Source organism: Podarcis gaigeae (genome assembly GCF_964106915.1).
Source record: "Podarcis gaigeae genome assembly, chromosome: 13".
Lineage (NCBI taxonomy): Eukaryota > Metazoa > Chordata > Lepidosauria > Squamata > Lacertidae > Podarcis > Podarcis gaigeae.
The window spans coordinates 27,421,603-27,438,086 of NC_139689.1; the positions used below are offsets into that span (position 1 = coordinate 27,421,603).

Consider the following 16,484-nt stretch of genomic DNA (forward strand, 5'->3'; position numbering starts at 1 on the left):
ATTGTTCTATTTGGATCCAAACCTTTCCACAGACAGCTGAAAGGTGAGTGCATGAGAGTCCCCTGAGAATGTTCCATTCAGTTACTTCCAAGGCTTGCACTTATTTAGTTCAGAAGAAGACCTACATCCAGTACAAAATGATGCCTTTGTAATAGAAAAGGGCTTCATCATTCAGTTTGAAATCATGGCTTTAATAAACTCTTATATGTGCATATTTGTAAGCTACTTTCCTCAAGGCCTCCTTCACCTCTTTGTTCCTCAGACTATATATTAGAGGATTGAGGAGAGGTGTCAATATTGTGTAAAAGACAGAGAAGACTTTGTTCAGCTCTCTCAGTTGGTTGGTATCTGGCAAAATGTACACAGCGATGATGGTGCTGTAGAAAATGGTCACCACAATGAGATGAGAAGAGCAGGTAGAGAAGGCCTTTTGCCTTCCTGTGGAGGATGGGATGTCAAGAATGGCATTAATGATGCACCCATAGGATGCTATTGTTATACTGAATGGTGGCAGTGTGCAGATGGAGGTCAGAGCAAGTGACAGAATTTTTATTTGATGTGTGTCACTGCAGGCAACATTCACTATTGGAATGAAATCACAAAAGAAATGATCAATAACACTGTAGCCGCAGAAGGTTAACTGCAGTGTAAAAATTAACAAGATCACGTTTACCACAAAACTGCCGATCCAAGAACCAACCACCAGCTGGAGGCAGATTTTGAAATTCATAAGAAATGGATAATGCAAGGGCCTGCATATTGCGACATAGCGATCGTAGGACATTGCTGTCAGGAGGTAGCACTCTGCTGCTATCAAGAAACCAAAAACCCACAATTGCACAATGCACCCATTCACCGAAACACTTTGGTTCTTGGTTAAGAAACTGGCCAGCATTCTAGGGAGGATGGTTGAACTGTAGCAGGCCTCCAAGCAAGACAGATTCCCAAGGAAGAAATACATGGGTGTGTGTAAGCTTTGATCAAGCACAACTAGTACAACAATGAGGATGTTCCCAACCATGGTCATAATGTATATAATTAGAAACAGCATGAATAGAAAAATCTGGAGTTCCTGGATGTTTCCAAAACCGAGAAGGATGAATTCTGCTATGTTGGTTTCATTTCTCTCCTCCTCTTTCTTCATGGTTTTCATCTGGTGAAATAGAAAAGATGAGGTGGGGTGTGACCATTGTTTTCTTCGTTTTGCAAGTACAAATACAAACAGGAACAATCATCAGGAGAGTCAATATTACATAAGCAAGAGCCATATCGCTGAAGTTATAATATCATTGCACAGGAGGGAATACAAGAGTCTTTTTTATTCACCAGGACCGTCTTTCTATGGATTCTTATGCATCCATGACAGAATATACAGTTTGTGGAAACAATATTAACCTTTCCCATCAATTGTAAGCAACAGCCATTAAATCACAACCTCCTAGTTGAGAGGGTTGTATACTGCCTTCAGGATCAACGGCAGTATACCCATGAATACAAGTCACAGAGAAAGGACAAGAGGAGGTGACTGTTGCACTCATATGCTGTTTGTGGGCTTCCCAGAGACATCTTGTTGGCCATTATGGGAAACTAGACACTGACTAGATAGACCTTTAGTTGGATTCATCAGAGTTCTCCATATGTTACTGCACTCTTATTTAATCCCTCTGATGCTAGCTGACAACACAAAGCTCTCACTGCTAGACCTCACTATGAGCTAAAACAGTTTGGGTAGGGGTTGGGGACACATTGAAACTTGAATTTTTAAAAATATGTTATTATTAGCAGTGTTCAAGTTATACACTGAGAAGTTATGTATAGAGTATAAATGTGTGTTCAAGCTTCTTGATTTGAGATAAAATAATGGTCCCTTTGTGGTCAACCTAAGATGTAAAAGAAGCAAGGTATGGGCAAGACAAGTAAATTCAAAGGTTTCAATAGATTATCTAGGGCCATTTCTGGAAGATAGCAATGTCAGGCATTTACCATGACCAGCAAAGGGTCAATGCCCCAACAATGTCCTCATTCTTGTATGTAAACAGAGCCCCCAAGGTGGTCAGAAGGTGCAAGAGAGAAACTCTTGATTTGCACACCCCACTTCAAAGCCCATTCACCAGGTTTATGGGAGGTGGGACAAGTCGTCCTCCCATTCATGCCTCCCAGGTTCTTTCCTCCCTTGTGTGAGGCTCCCTTGAATTTCTTCTCCCGTGCCTTTTGGACACTCCTGCTTGCCAGTTTACCAGGTGAAGGGGACATACAGTGGCAGGATTTAGGAGCAAGTGGTAGGCATTGTTGGGAGCACATTGTGGTGGGGTGATGCATTGGATCCATCTTCCCAACACCTACATCACTTCAGCTAATACAGATTGGGAGGAGGCAGGGCAGCTGTAAGGTTTGGGATGCACTGGCGCATTGGCAGGAGCACTGCATTGGTTCCATCATTTCACTGACACATCCCCAACCTCACTGCCACCCTACATCACTCCATCCAATCCATGTAAGCTGCAGGGGCACAAGTGTTAGGAGGATGGGTCTCTGGCACAGACTCAGCTGCCCTAGTGTTTCTCCTTTTACAGTTGGCCAAGTTGAAATTTAAAAAAATAGTTGCATTGTCTTGTACAGGATCATTTCCCTGTGCTCAGCAAGTCTTCCAGGTGGGCCCAAGCTACATCCTTTGTATGATCTCTGCAAAATCCTCTGCTTGTTAAGGATTAATAAGCATTCTCCACACAGGAATTGTTGTGACTGCTTTCCCACAGAATGCCTTGAAATGAAATTCTGTAAAGCTGTTTCACAAAAACACATTTTGATATTTAAAAGTGTCAGGTGTAAGCTTAGAGAAGCCCCTATTAAAATCCCAACAGAGCTCTGATTGATTGGATGTGAAAGAGGGAAAGGTCACTTCTGCCATGAACATTTGTCAAAAAAAGAATTTGTAACGGGCACAACCAAGCATGTACAAATACAGTAGTACCTCAGGTTAAGTACTTAATTCGTTCCGGAGGTCCGTTCTTAACCTGAAACTGTTCTTAACCTGAAGCACCACTTTAGCTAATGGGGCCTCCTGCTGCTGCCACACTGCTGGAGCACGATTTCTGTTCTCATCCTGAAGCAAAGTTCTTAACCTGAAGCACTATTTCTGGGTTAGCGGAGTCTGTAACCTGAAGCGTATGTAACCTGAAGCGTATGTAACCTGAAGCGTATGTAACCCGAGGTACCACTGTACTGAAATGTTGAGAGAAGACACAACACTGTTTCTATACAACAGTTAAGAGACATAAAAGCACTGCCCTCTTTTGCATTTAGTCACCATAGTAGAGTCAGTGGCGTAGCGTGGGTTGTCAGCACCTGGGGCAAGGCAAGTAATTTGTGCCCCCTAACCCGTGGATTTGCGCCCCCTAACCCCCAGATGTTGTGCCCGGTGCGGCCGGCCCCCCCCCCTGCACCCCCACCCTATGCCACTGAGTAGAGTTGCTTTTATATCACAATAATTGTGTATTCAGCATGTGAGGGAAATGCTATTCTGGAATCCAACACAGGGGAAAACTTCAACTACTTACCAGTGGTTTCTAATCTTTAGACAGGAACAGTATACGATTGATGTTTGCAAAGGCATTTTGCTATATTATGAAATTCACGTTCTTCAGGTAATAAGATGAAGATTTCACTGATCATACTGATGGATCAGTTACAGTGACAATGGCTGATTCTGTGTCATAGTCAGTGCTTCTTATCTAGACTGTAATTACATATGAAGAAAGCAAGAAGAAGACACTCACTGGCTAATTAACCTCTTGGGATATGCCCATGTTGGAGTGGGGATAAGTTTGAAAAAGGAGGAGGAGCATCACCAAACACTCAACTACCAAAAAGTTCAAGAGAAACCAACATCATTTATAATAACATTAGGAAAATGTCTCAAGAGTGGGGGAGCACCCCATCTCAAGGTTGTACTTGGATGGTGAGTTTGATGAGCTTCAATCCCAAAATATAAAATAAAGCAAATAGAAAGGGAGAAGAATAAGGAAATGCATTTCAAATATTTAGTCTCTCCTGTGGTGCAATGGGCCATTAACCAGAAGGTTAGTGGTTCGAGTCCACCCAGTAACAGCTGTGGGCAGGAGTCCTGAATTGCAGTGGTTGGACTAGATGACCCTTGGAGTCCCTTCCAACTCTACAATTCTATGTTTTATTTGAAATAGCTCTATCTTAACTGAGGTGGTGAATGTAATTTAAACCTTTAAAGTTCTAAAGTGTTTGAGACCAAGACATTTGAAGTAATATGTCATACTGGTCTAGTTTCCACCCCATGAATGGTGATCTTTACATCTGACCCACCTAACTTGGTCACTCAAGATTCCCTTGGTTCAGAGGTCAGAAGCTATGGTGCTCCTTACCAGTCGCTGGATGAGGGTCTGCTGGATCTGCATATCCTCCAACCATCCCAATTTGACCGGGACACCCCAGAATTACAGAAGCCATCCCTGCTTCTGATTGGATTCCAGAATGTCCCATTTTTGGTCCTGCATTCTCACACAAGTTAGCTGCCTCCTGCAAATGTGAGACCAAAAGATGTATAGTTTTTTTGTGCCACACTTGCCTTGTGCACCTCCTCCTCCTCCACAGTTTTCACTTAAAAACCAGCATGCTTGTTTCACACTTCCCAGATGCAAACTAAAACACAAATATCCTTTGAAACCCACATTTCACTGAATTTTATATAGCAGTTCTTCTGTGATCTAGTGTGTAAAAAAAAACACACCACAAAAATATGTGCATACATATGCATGTGAGTATGTAGGCTTCGTGGTGGAGTGGAAATGACCACATTCATTTTGACCAAGCCTATATTTGCCTTGGTCACGTGAGTAAGGGGGCTTGGTCAATGGGGCTTGTGTGTGAGAAAGAAGGAGTGGCACTTGAGTCGGTGTGTGGAAAGGTTTAACATCGTATTTCAAGGGAATGGAGAGGGGTATGTAACTAGTAAGAAGAAGTGCATGTGGAAATGATATGCTATGTTGATGGGTTATATACATTACGCGAATGGGATGTGTTGGACACCGGAGAGCATAACATGCTTAGGGGCAGAGCAATGGGAATGTTAGAGAGGGTGTTGCATGAATGGTATGAGTATGTGACTAATTGTGTGGACATTACGAATGGCTGCAAAAAGGTATTGCAATTGATTTGTCATATGTAGCTTACAGTGTTCACCTATAATGTTCATTAGCTACAATACAGAGGGCTCTGTAACATGTCTCCAAGGTCTTAGAACATAGCCTAAATGACTTTTGAATATTGCCTTTCTTAGTGTGTATGAGGTTCACAAACTCCATATCGTTCCTTTTTTTTCTAGCTATGGAAGTCTAGTCACCTTATGCAACATCTAAAGATTTGAAGGCCAGAGTTGAATGCACATTTGCACATATGGCTGCCTGCTCTCCTCAAGGCTTCCTTCACCTCCTTGTTCCTCAGGCTGTATATGAGGGGATTGACTAGAGGTGTCAAAATAGTGTAAAAAACAGAGAATAATTTGTTCAGCTCTTTCAGTTCATTGGTATCTGGCAAAACATATACAATGATGAGAGTGCCATAGAAAATGGTCACCACAATGAGGTGAGAAGAGCAAGTAGAGAAGGCCTTTTGCCTCCCTGTGGTGGATGGAATTTGAAGAATGGCTGCAATGATGTACATGTATGATGCTAAGGTCAGAATGAATGGTGGCAGGGTAGCTATTGAAGTCAGAACAGTTGATATGAGTTTAACCCGCCGTGTGTCACTGCAGGCCAGATTAATCAATGGAGTGAAATCACAAAAGAAATGTTGAATAACATTGTGACCACAGAATGTTAGCTGCAATACAAATATAAATACTGTTGTGTCCATCACAAAGCTGCTCATCCAAGATCCAACCACCAGCAGGAGGCAAACCTTTGCATTCATATGTGTGGAATAATGCAGTGGTCGACATATTGCCAGGCAACGATCATAAGACATTGCTGCCAGGAGATAGCATTCTGTTCCTGCTAAAACCCCAAAAGTCCAGAATTGGACCAAGCAGCTATGAATAGACACACTATCATTATGTGTTAATAAACTGGCCAGCATTCTGGGGAGGATGGTTGAGCTGTAACAGGTCTCTAAGCAAGACAAATTTCCAAGGAAGAAATACATGGGTGTGTGTAAGTGCCGATCAGTCACAACTAGTCCAACAATGATCAAGTTCCCAACCATGGTCATGATGTAGATCATGAGAAAAACAATGAAGAGAAGAATTTGTAGGTCATGGAAGTCTCCAAAGCCACGAAGGATGAATTCTGTAATGATGGTCTCATTACGCCCAGCAGGTTTTTGCATCTTTTTCAGTTGAAGGGAGGAATGGAATTTGTCCAATCAACAATAAAAAAAAAAAAATCGCTTAAAGAAAGAAAGGAAAAAATAGGGAGGTAGTCAAGAGGAAGGAAGAATACAGTATATTTTATATTTTGCAATTTCTTAATTTAAAAGCAGAGCTTAAAATCATGAAAGTATCCATATAAGAGTATATAAAACAATGTAGGGGACTCAAAGCACATATAACTGTGTAAAATCTTATGCATCAGGGAAAACCAGAGCATCGTGATACAGTAAGTCTTTACAAGATATCTGAAGCAACTGATAGCTACTGCTTTACATATGGCACATAGTACAAGGGCAAGAGCAGAAAATGTCAATTTTTTTGTCTCTACCCTATAATACTGTGTAGGGTGCACTGCCATGACTAGAAGTTTCCTAGATGATCTAAGTGATCTTACTGGCCCATGCAGGAGCAAGCAGTCCTTCAGGTAACACAGTCCTGAATTCTTCAAGGCTTTCTATGTTAACAACAAGATATTGAACTGGGCCCTGTAGCTGAATGTCAGGCATTGCAGTTCCTTCAACTCAAGTGCAATAGCACCAGTTGCAGCTTCTGGAACAATTCCAATGAAAGTGCCACATAAAAGAGCATTACAGTAATTGATGCATGAATCAGAGTGACCAAGGAAAGGGCATTGTTGGCATCCCACCCTAAGCAAAGAGGTAATTTGGCCCTCCAATGACAAAGGTGGATCAAGGATCATTCACAAACTACACACCAACTGTTTATTCAGATGGTGTGAAACCTTGTGTCTCTATCTTGACAAGATTCAGCTTTGGTTTGTTGGTTCTCATCCACCCAACCACTGCAGCTAGGCATCTTTGAAAACAGTCACAGCCTCTCCTGATTCAGATGTAACAGAGAAATGGAGCTGGGAATCCTCACCATACAAATGACGCCATGCTATGATCTGGCAGCAGATCACTGCTCCAGCATTTCATATCTTACCGAGAATATTGTGTGTGGCCATGCAATGTCTAAGTGCTGAAGAGTATGAACAGTTGTTTTCACAAGTCAGCTGGTGAGTGTATTGTTGGAACTGCATACCAAATAAGGCAGCTTTGTATGTTCATGTGATCACTGCATTCACAGAGCCCAGAATTAACTCTGTCCCAACTGCATTAGGAGGTTAGGCTTCCCATAATTTAAGAAATACTAAAGTGGCATTAGTTCCATAGGTGTACCCTTTCAGCCCCAAACTCACTGCCACCATGTCCTTCCCCCGCCCCACTCAGATAAGCTGCAGTGACACCAGTGTTGGGAGGGCAGCCACCATAGCACTGTACAAAACCATCTGCATCTACTGGTTTTTCTCCTTTCATAACTGGCCACATTAAATTAACTCACTCTGACCAGAAAAGCTATCCCTGTGCCCACCAAGCTTGAAAATGGGGGCCAAACTGCCCTATAAACTCCCTATAAGCCTTCCTACTAGGTGGCTGGTTAATAAGCATTGGTCACCCGATAAATGAGTGGCTGATTTCACACTGAACTTGTTCCACCAAAATTCTGCAAGCCGGTTGCACTAACATTTCCCTGCTTAAAGCTGAGAGATGAAAGAAGCTCCTCTTTAATTTGTGACAGAGTTCTTGGCTGATTAGATGCAAATGAGGATAGGACTCCTGACAAAAAAAGAAGTTATCTAATAAAAACAGCTGAGCATGTCACAGTAGTGTAGGCTGGAGAGAAGACAGAATGAGACAATTAAAGGGCATGGAAGCCCCGTCCTCCTTTGCATCTGGTCACCATAGGGGACTTGTTTTTATGGCAGGCTGTTTGGAATAATCATGTATTCAGTATGTGTGGAGAAGGAACTGGCAAACCACTCCAGTATTTTGTCAAGAAAACTTCATGGACATCAAAAAGGAGAAGCTTTGAAAGTGAGAGTTTCCAAGGTTATGCTCTGGTTCATGGGGTCACGGAGGGTCAAACAGGACTAAGACAACTAAACAACAACAGTATGTGCAGAAAATTCAAAACTGGGATCTAAAGCAATAGATAACTTGGACTACTCACCTTTGATTATAATCTAGAGTCACTCTTTAGAACTGATCAGAAAAAGGTCTTTTGGTTTGTTATCAATTCCATAATTTTAAGGGATGAAATGAAGATTTCTCCAGTCATGTTGCTGGATCAGTTTCACTGACAATGGCTGATTCCCCCTCATGCTCAGAACTTCTTATCCAGAATGTAATTTCTTATGAAGAAGAAACAGGCACTTATTGGCTAATTGACCTCTTGGGATATTCTAGTGTTGTAGTGGAGTAATCTTTGAAAAACATCACTGAGAATCTATTTGAGGAGCATCATTGCAAAATCAATTTCCAAAGAATTTCAAGTGAAGCCCAAATAATTTATGATAGATAATATTAGAGAAATTATTCAAAGGAGCCCCACGCCCTCTCCAGGATGTCCTTGGATAGTGAGTTTGTTCAGCTTCAATCCCAAAATCAAAAAAAGGAGAAGAGTAGAAAAATATTTATTTTTATTTGAAACAGTTGTATTTTAACTGAGATGATATTATAATCTCAACCTTCAAAGTCCTAAAGAGTTTGCGATCAAGATTCATGAAGGAATATCTTATTCTGATCTAAGCTCCCACCCCATGGATGGTGCTCTTTCTACCTAACCCACTTAGCTTGGTCACCCAAGATTCCCTTGGCTCAGTGTGTGTTTATTTCAAAGAGCACGGTCACTCTTTTCATGCCTGCCATTCTCTTTATCACAAAAATATAATATTTTTAACATTTAGATAACAGCTAGCATATAGTACATCCCAAAGAGCATGTGTATGTGTATCAATGTTCTATCTGAGTGTGTGATTTATATGAGGGTGGCTATACCCATCTGGTCTTGCCTGCCTTTATCTTGGTCATTCAAGTAATACATGAAAGGGACTTGTGGCCAAGGGGGGGGGGCACCACTTTAACCAGCTGTGCAAGAAGTGTATACATTGTATTTGTAGGAAACAGGGAGAGGGGTATGTGACTAGTAAGAATAATATATGCCAGAGTCATGTGGTATGTTGATTTATTATATGGAGAATATGGTGTGTTAGACACAGGGAAGAATTGTTATTGTTATTATTATTTATACTTTTTATTTTATTAATATTATTATGGGTTAAATTTCTATACCACCCTTCATCTGAGGGTTATAGGGCAGTTTACAATATAAAAACACAAAAATACATAATATAGTTAGAAACCAAAACAAGAACATCCACCCACATGGTTTAAAAGGCCATAAATTGTTTAATTTGCCAAAGGCCTGGGAGAAGAGGAAAAATAATATTTATTCATTCATTCATTCATACCCCACCCATCTGGCTGGGTTTCCCCAGCCACTCTGGGCTGTTCACAACAGGATATTAAAAACACAATAAAACATCAAACATTAAAAACTTCCCTAAACAAGGCTGCCTTCATATGTCTTTTAAAAGTTAGGTAGTTGTTTATTTCCTTGACATCTGATGGGAAGGCATTCCACAGGGTGGGCGCCACTACCGAGAAGGCCCTCTGCCTGGTTCCCTGTAACCTCACTTCTTGCAGTGAGGGAACTGCCAAAACGCCCTCGGAGCTGGACCTCAGTGTTCGGGCTGAACAATGGGGGTGGAGATGCTCCTTCAGGTACACTGGGCAGAGGTCATCCAGGGCTTTAAAGGTCAGTACCAACACTTTGAATTGTGCTCAGAAACGTACTGGGAGCCAATGTAGGTCTTTCAGGACCGGTGTTATATGGTCTCGGCGGCCACTCCCAGTCACCAGTATAGCTGCCAGGTTTTTGCCTGGTTCCTAAACGTATGTTATGAAGGCGCCTCCCTGCGAGAGCATTCCGCAAGACGGAAGCCACTGCAGAAGAGGCACATTCTTGTGTTGCTGACCTCTCAAGGCACATGAAGAAGGAACTCAGGTGATGATTGCAGAGTCTGGGTTTTATACAAAATAGTCTTAAAGTGACTTAAGAAGACAAAATGCAAACAAGTAAAACCATTAAAAAGCCATAAAATTTAAAATTAATGTACAATGCAAAATGTTGTAGATGGCCATCCAAGGACACAGCATGGAGATATCCTATCCCACCAGATGAACACCACAGTAGAGGCTAGTTTCACTACCAAAGGCCTGGGTAAAAGTAAGTATCTTAGCCTGGCACCTAAAAAACACCAATGTTGGAACCAGATGCACTTCCCTGGCCAGAATATTCCACAAATGGGGGTCCACTACTGAAAAGGCCTGTAATCACATGGCCAGCCACTGCATGAAACATACAACGAATGAGACAGAGTGATGTGATTCAGGACTGAGTGATGATAATATTAAAAGAGGGATAGGTGATAAGTGTGACTAAGTGTGAACATTAGGAAAAGATATTGTAAAAAGAAAGTTGATTTGTTATATGTGATTCATGACGTACATCTCTGATGTTCATTGGCCAAAATGTAGAGGGTACTAGAAAGAATACCCAAGGGGTTCAATACAGCCAAAACAAAAGCAGAATCCTTTTAAGTGTTTTAATTTCTTGAAGAAGAAGCCCTTTCTTTCCTCATTACAATTCATCTTGAAACGAACACGGACTTTCAAAATAATTGAACTGGAAAGGACCAAGGAAAGTTAAGTAACTTAGAAGTTGTGTGAGTTATGTATGTACAAGAAAAAATTTCAATTATCAATTTTCATCTATATTCATTCATATATTGTGGTTCCTCTGGAAAGCTCCAAATATGATATGAGATTCACTATTAATCTCCAATCCAGATGGTACCCTGCTGTATCCCTCCTTAGCTATACAGGGAGAATATTCCAAGTGATATTAGAATTCAACATGATCAAGCCTCCTTGTTTAGAAACACCATCATAAGATTTGAAAACAAGAGGTCAATGCACTCTTATGTGAATTACAAAATTGGCTACCTGACTTTCTCAGGGCTTCTTTCACCTATTTGTTCCTCAGGCTGTATATGAGGGGATTGACCAAAGGTGTCAAGATGGTATAAAAAACAGAGAACAATTTGTTCAGCTCTTTCAGTTCATTGGTATCTGGCAAAACATACACAATGGTGAGGGTGCCATAGAAAATGGTCACCACAATGAGGTGAGCGGAGCAGGTAGGGAAGGCCTTTTACCTTCCTGTGGCAGAGGGGATTCGAAGAATGGCAGCAATGATATACACATATGATGTTACGGTCAGAATGAATGGTGGCAGGGTAGCAAAAGAAGCCAGAATGGCTGATACCAGTTTAACTTGTTGTGCGCCACTGCAGGCCAGATTAATCAATGGAGTGAAATCACAAAAGAAATGCTCGATGACATTGTGGCCACAAAAGGATAACTGTGATATAAAGAGAAATGAGGCTGTGTTTATCACAAAGCTGCCAATCCAAGATCCAGCAACAAGCCGAAGGCAAATCTTGAGATTCATAAGTGTGGAGTAGTACAGGGGTCAGCAAATTGCCAAGTAGCGATCATAAGACATTGCTGCCAGGAGATAGCATTCTACAGCCGCAAAAACCGCAAAAGCCCATAACTGAAGAAAACAGCTATAAATAGACACAGCTTGGTTCTGAGTTAAGAAACTGGCCAGCATTCTAGGGAGGATGGTTGAGCTGTAACAAATCTCCAAACAAGACAAAATGCCCAAGAAGAAATACATGGGGGTACGGGAGGTGCTGAACTCTCACAACTAGCACAACAATGATCAGGTTCCCAACTATAGTCATGATGTAAATAACTAGAAACACCACAAAGAGAGGAATTTGCAGATCACATAGGTCTCCAAAGCCATGAAGGATGAATTCTGTAATGATGGTTTCATTTCTCTCCTCTGGTTTCTGCATCCTTTTCATCAGCTTAGCAGGAGAAGTGCAATCTGTTTGATTAGCATTACATAAGAAGCATTACACGAGAAGGAGGCAAACAGGAAGGAGTGCACTCTGATTCAATAAAAGAATTGGGCAGCTTCTGAAGGAGTCAGGAGTTAATGTTCCATAAGGCAATACACAAACAGTTCATATCAACCCTGCAACAACAAACCCTGAAAATTTGCCACCTCTTTCAGAGTCTGAGCACACGAGAAAGTATATTCCGTTTGTTAACTCACCTTCTGCAAATATCAGTAGACAAATAGTTTCCTATCATTAATCCACTTAGGAGATGATAGGTTGAAGGTGAAAAATGAAAACAGGTATCCAGGAAAATATATCACAATTTGCTTATATGGCAAGGTGTGTTCTGTGAGTAAAAACACAAAGCTGTATGTGGTCTGTTTTGATTTTTCAAAGTCATATTCTTTAAGCATAGATATGATGTTTCCTCATACACAGACCTCTCAGGGATCAGTGCAGTGACAGTACTTGACTCTGTCCTTAACACCCATGGCTTCTTATATCGGGCTTAAGAAGAATGTGAGAAGCAGCAGGCATTCATGTCCTAATTAATGTCTTAGGAAATGTTTGAGGGATTCTTTGTTTCTGAATAAGTAATAAAAAGTATTGCTTGTAAATCTCTTTGGGGAATGTCTAAGTAGACAAAACAAAGGGTTTCAAGGGAAGGCAAAAGTGTTTGATTACCAGAATTTCTCATGGGATTCCCACACCCTCCCTAGACTGCCACTGCATTTCAGCTGAAGTGAAATTCATGTGCGACCTCCTAAAAGTCCAAGTCAACAAGAGTAGGGTGTGTGGATGGGTATGCACACATGCCTGCAATGTCTCCTGCAAGCTGCACACCCAGTGTACCAGCATGGAATGGGAATGTCTGCAGGCATTTTCTAAGTCCATTTTGTTGAACATGTTTAGACACCGCTGTGCAGTAAGGAAACATTCAAAGCAAGATGGTCAGTATGGAGCACACAGGGAAGCCATGGTTACTATTCCCTATGCAGGCATAGTGTCTGAACATGATTAGTAAGTTGTATCAAACCCATTCACAAAATTAATCATACTAAGAAGCACAAGAAAGTCAGAAAAACATGCAAATTACCGGGAGGGGGAGAATGAATGAATTAATTTATTACGGTCATAGACCAGAAAAAACAACAGCGATGGTTTACAAGGGGAGTAATGGTGTCAATTAAAAATTGTAAAATTATACATAAAAGCAATACACATATGCACACACACACACACACACACACACACACACTACAATGTATGTATGGACTTAAAAAATGAGGGGGCTTGTCCAGGGGTCAAGTCTTTTACTTTTTTACAGCTAATGCCCTCCGCTTGATCGCAGCCGCAGAAAATTTGGCCACTTTCAGTGTTACTTCTGGGTTTTTATCTCCTAGTAGGATTTTCAGCCGCTGAGATTCAGATCGACCTGGAAATTTCTGAACGATAGGGGAAATAAACAATGACCTGATATCCCCATAGAGGTCGCAGTGTAGCAACACATGTGAAGCCGTTTCCACCTCTTTCAGACCACATGGGCAGACTCGTTCAGCATAGGGTTTGCCCACGTATCTGCCCTTTAGTAAGGCAGATGGCAGTACATCAAATCTGGTAAGGGTAAACGCCCGCCTGTATTTTGCGATTTGTAAATCCAGCAAATATGGTGTTAGATTGAACCCTTTTCCATAATCTTGGGTGGCTGGATATTTATCTATCTTGCTCATATGGTCCTGAAGCTCTACATCTCCTATTCGCTGGCTCACCATCCTTTTAGCCTTTTCAAAACCTGAGGCTATAAGTTCTTGTGGGGAAAGCCCCAGGCCCTTCAATTTTTCATAGAGCAACAATCTCCATTTAGACTGGAACGGGTCTAATAGAGTCAATGGAGCCACTCCCACTGGGAAAAATATGAGTTTTAGCCAGAAGTGAATCTTCAGGATCCATATCCTGGCATTAATAGGGAGTTGACCTACCTCCAGCCTAATGGCTGTGTTGGAAACACAGGTAGGTAACCCTAGTAGGGAGCGGTAAAATTTAGTTTGTACAGATTCCAGGGACTTGAGTTTTTGACAATTAAATATCTGGGTGCCATACATCAGTTGTGGAAGTATTTTTGCGACAAAGACCTGGGAGGCAGCAGGAACATATTGACCTCCTTTTCTATAGAAGAATCTTATGATAGCTCTGGAGGATCTTTGAGCATTTGCAATGGAATTCTTAATCTGATGGCACCAGGATCCCTTCTCGGGAGGGGGAGAGACTTCAAGAGAAACTAAAATGCGTGGATTTAAAAGTCAAAATAATTGGGCTGTGCACCTCCCCTCCACACCATCAACCCTCCCTGGGTCAACTTGGGGACCACCTGCTCCACCTTGAGTCCAGTCCCAAAGTAGTTTGGAGGGTGGTGTTTATGTTTAATGAATGTCTAAAGCCTAATTAAACATACAGATGAGAGGGGGAGGGAGAAGTAGATGTTGCTCTCCACCCCACTCCCAACTGACAGCAGGGTGGCAAGCTCAATTTTGCAGCGAGCTCTTTGGAAATGGCTTCTTTGCAGAGGCAAGGAAAGGAGAGGGTGTGTGTACATTAAGCCTGCAGCTTACGTGAGGGTTCAGTTCCCAGGAACAGCACACAGGCACAAAAACACATAAAACCAGGAAGGCTCAGATCACCTCCTCTTCACTCAGATGACCTCTGCTTGTTCTCCATGCTCTTGCTAGGTCCTATCTTCCTCTCCAACTCTCTGACAATACCCGAATACTCTCCCAGGGTGAGTCCAATGGCTGATGGGATTGCCAACGGTTGTTTCCCACTCCTCCACTTCCTTTTGACATTTTTTCTACAACATCAGATAGGTAGCCGTGTTGGTCTGCCATAGTCAAAACAAAAAAAATTCTTTCCAGTAGCACCTTAAAGACCAACTAAGTTAGTTCTTGGTATGAGCTTTCGTGTGCATGCACACGTGTGTATCTGAAGAAGTGTGCATGCACACGAAAGCTCATACCAAGAACTAACTTAGTTGGTCTTTAAGGTGCTACTGGAAGGAATTTTTTTTGTTTTTTCTACAACATGTTTTTATTTCCCCTGAATTTTCCAGTTTATTATTTTTATTATTACAGTGGTACCTTGGTTCCCAAATGACTTGGTTCTCAAACACTTTGGTTCTCAAATGCCAAAAACCCGGAAGTGACTGTTCTGGTTTTCGAATGATTTTTGGAAGCCAAATGTCCGATGCAGTTGTCGGCTATTGTTTCTGGGAAGCCTACACTAATCAGGAGCTGTAGCTTGGTTTTCGAACATTTTGGAAGTCAAATGGACTTCTGGAATGGATTAAGTTTGATGCTTTTGTTTTTGCTATTCATTTTGCATTTTTGAGGCTTTTTTGGTTAATTTGCTTTTGTGACTGTGTGGAACCCAGTTCAGCTACTGATTGATTGATTGATTGTATGACTGTGGAAATGGATAAAAGCCCCCCATCCAAACTGACTATCATCAGTGCAAGGAAGGAAAAATTATTTATTTTTATTTTTATCATCTACAATACTGTCTTATTTATTTTATAGTACAGTTCATTGATTATTGCTTTCATTTTATGGATCAATGGTCTTGTTAGATAGTAAAATTCATGTTAAATTGCTGTTTTAGGGGTTGTTTTTAAAAGTCTGGAACAGATTAATTTGTTTTGCATTACTTTCTATGGGAAAGCACACCTTGGTTTTGGAATGCTTTTGGTTTTGGAACAGACTTCCGGAACAGATTAAGTTTGAGAACCAAGGTACCACTGCATTTTATTGCCAGTATAAGGTAGGGTTGCCATACGTCCAAGAAATCCCAGACATGTCCTCTTTTGGGGGCGAACATGCCCATCCAGGAGGATTTTTACCATTTTAAGGAAATGTCTGGGGTTTGGGAAGGGGTTAAATTTCTGTGGGTGGGTGTGCATGTGGGTGGGTGGGTGGTTCGGGTTCAGGTATGGGCTCTGGTGTGGGCAGCATGGGCTCAGCAGAGAAGCTCAGCATATTTTTTTTGCAATCGCGGGAATAAAAGCTCAACAACTTATTTTGTCTGGATTTTTGCCTCTGGAAATAAACCCTAATGTAAGCTTGGGATCACATAAGAAGTGTGAGCATAAGTTGAAAGCTTGGTGTACAAACCTCTGACTTCCGCGCGGCTGGAATGTATTCTACTGAAAAAATACAT

General features: G+C 41.5%; 2 protein-coding genes and 1 pseudogene across 3 annotated transcripts; all 3 read right to left on the reverse strand.

Moving 5' to 3' along the window:
• Positions 1-190: 190 nt before the first annotated feature.
• On the reverse strand, positions 191-1,153 carry LOC310829611 (olfactory receptor 6B1-like; the record flags this gene model as incomplete). Its single annotated transcript, XM_083708318.1, has 1 exon — positions 191-1,153. One exon carries the CDS (start codon positions 1,151-1,153, stop codon positions 191-193), a length of 963 nt encoding a protein of 320 aa, XP_083564444.1.
• Positions 1,154-5,367: 4,214 nt separating this feature from the next.
• On the reverse strand, positions 5,368-6,354 carry LOC310830865 (olfactory receptor 11A1-like; the record flags this gene model as incomplete). The annotated part of the gene is made up of 1 exon (XM_083710701.1): positions 5,368-6,354. One exon carries the CDS (start codon positions 6,352-6,354, stop codon positions 5,368-5,370), a length of 987 nt encoding a protein of 328 aa, XP_083566827.1.
• A 4,360-nt stretch (positions 6,355-10,714) lies between these two features.
• On the reverse strand, positions 10,715-12,692 carry LOC310829681 (olfactory receptor 8U3-like; annotated as a pseudogene). Its single transcript has one exon. The product of its transcript is annotated as an olfactory receptor 8U3-like (transcript).
• Positions 12,693-16,484: the final 3,792 nt, after the last annotated feature.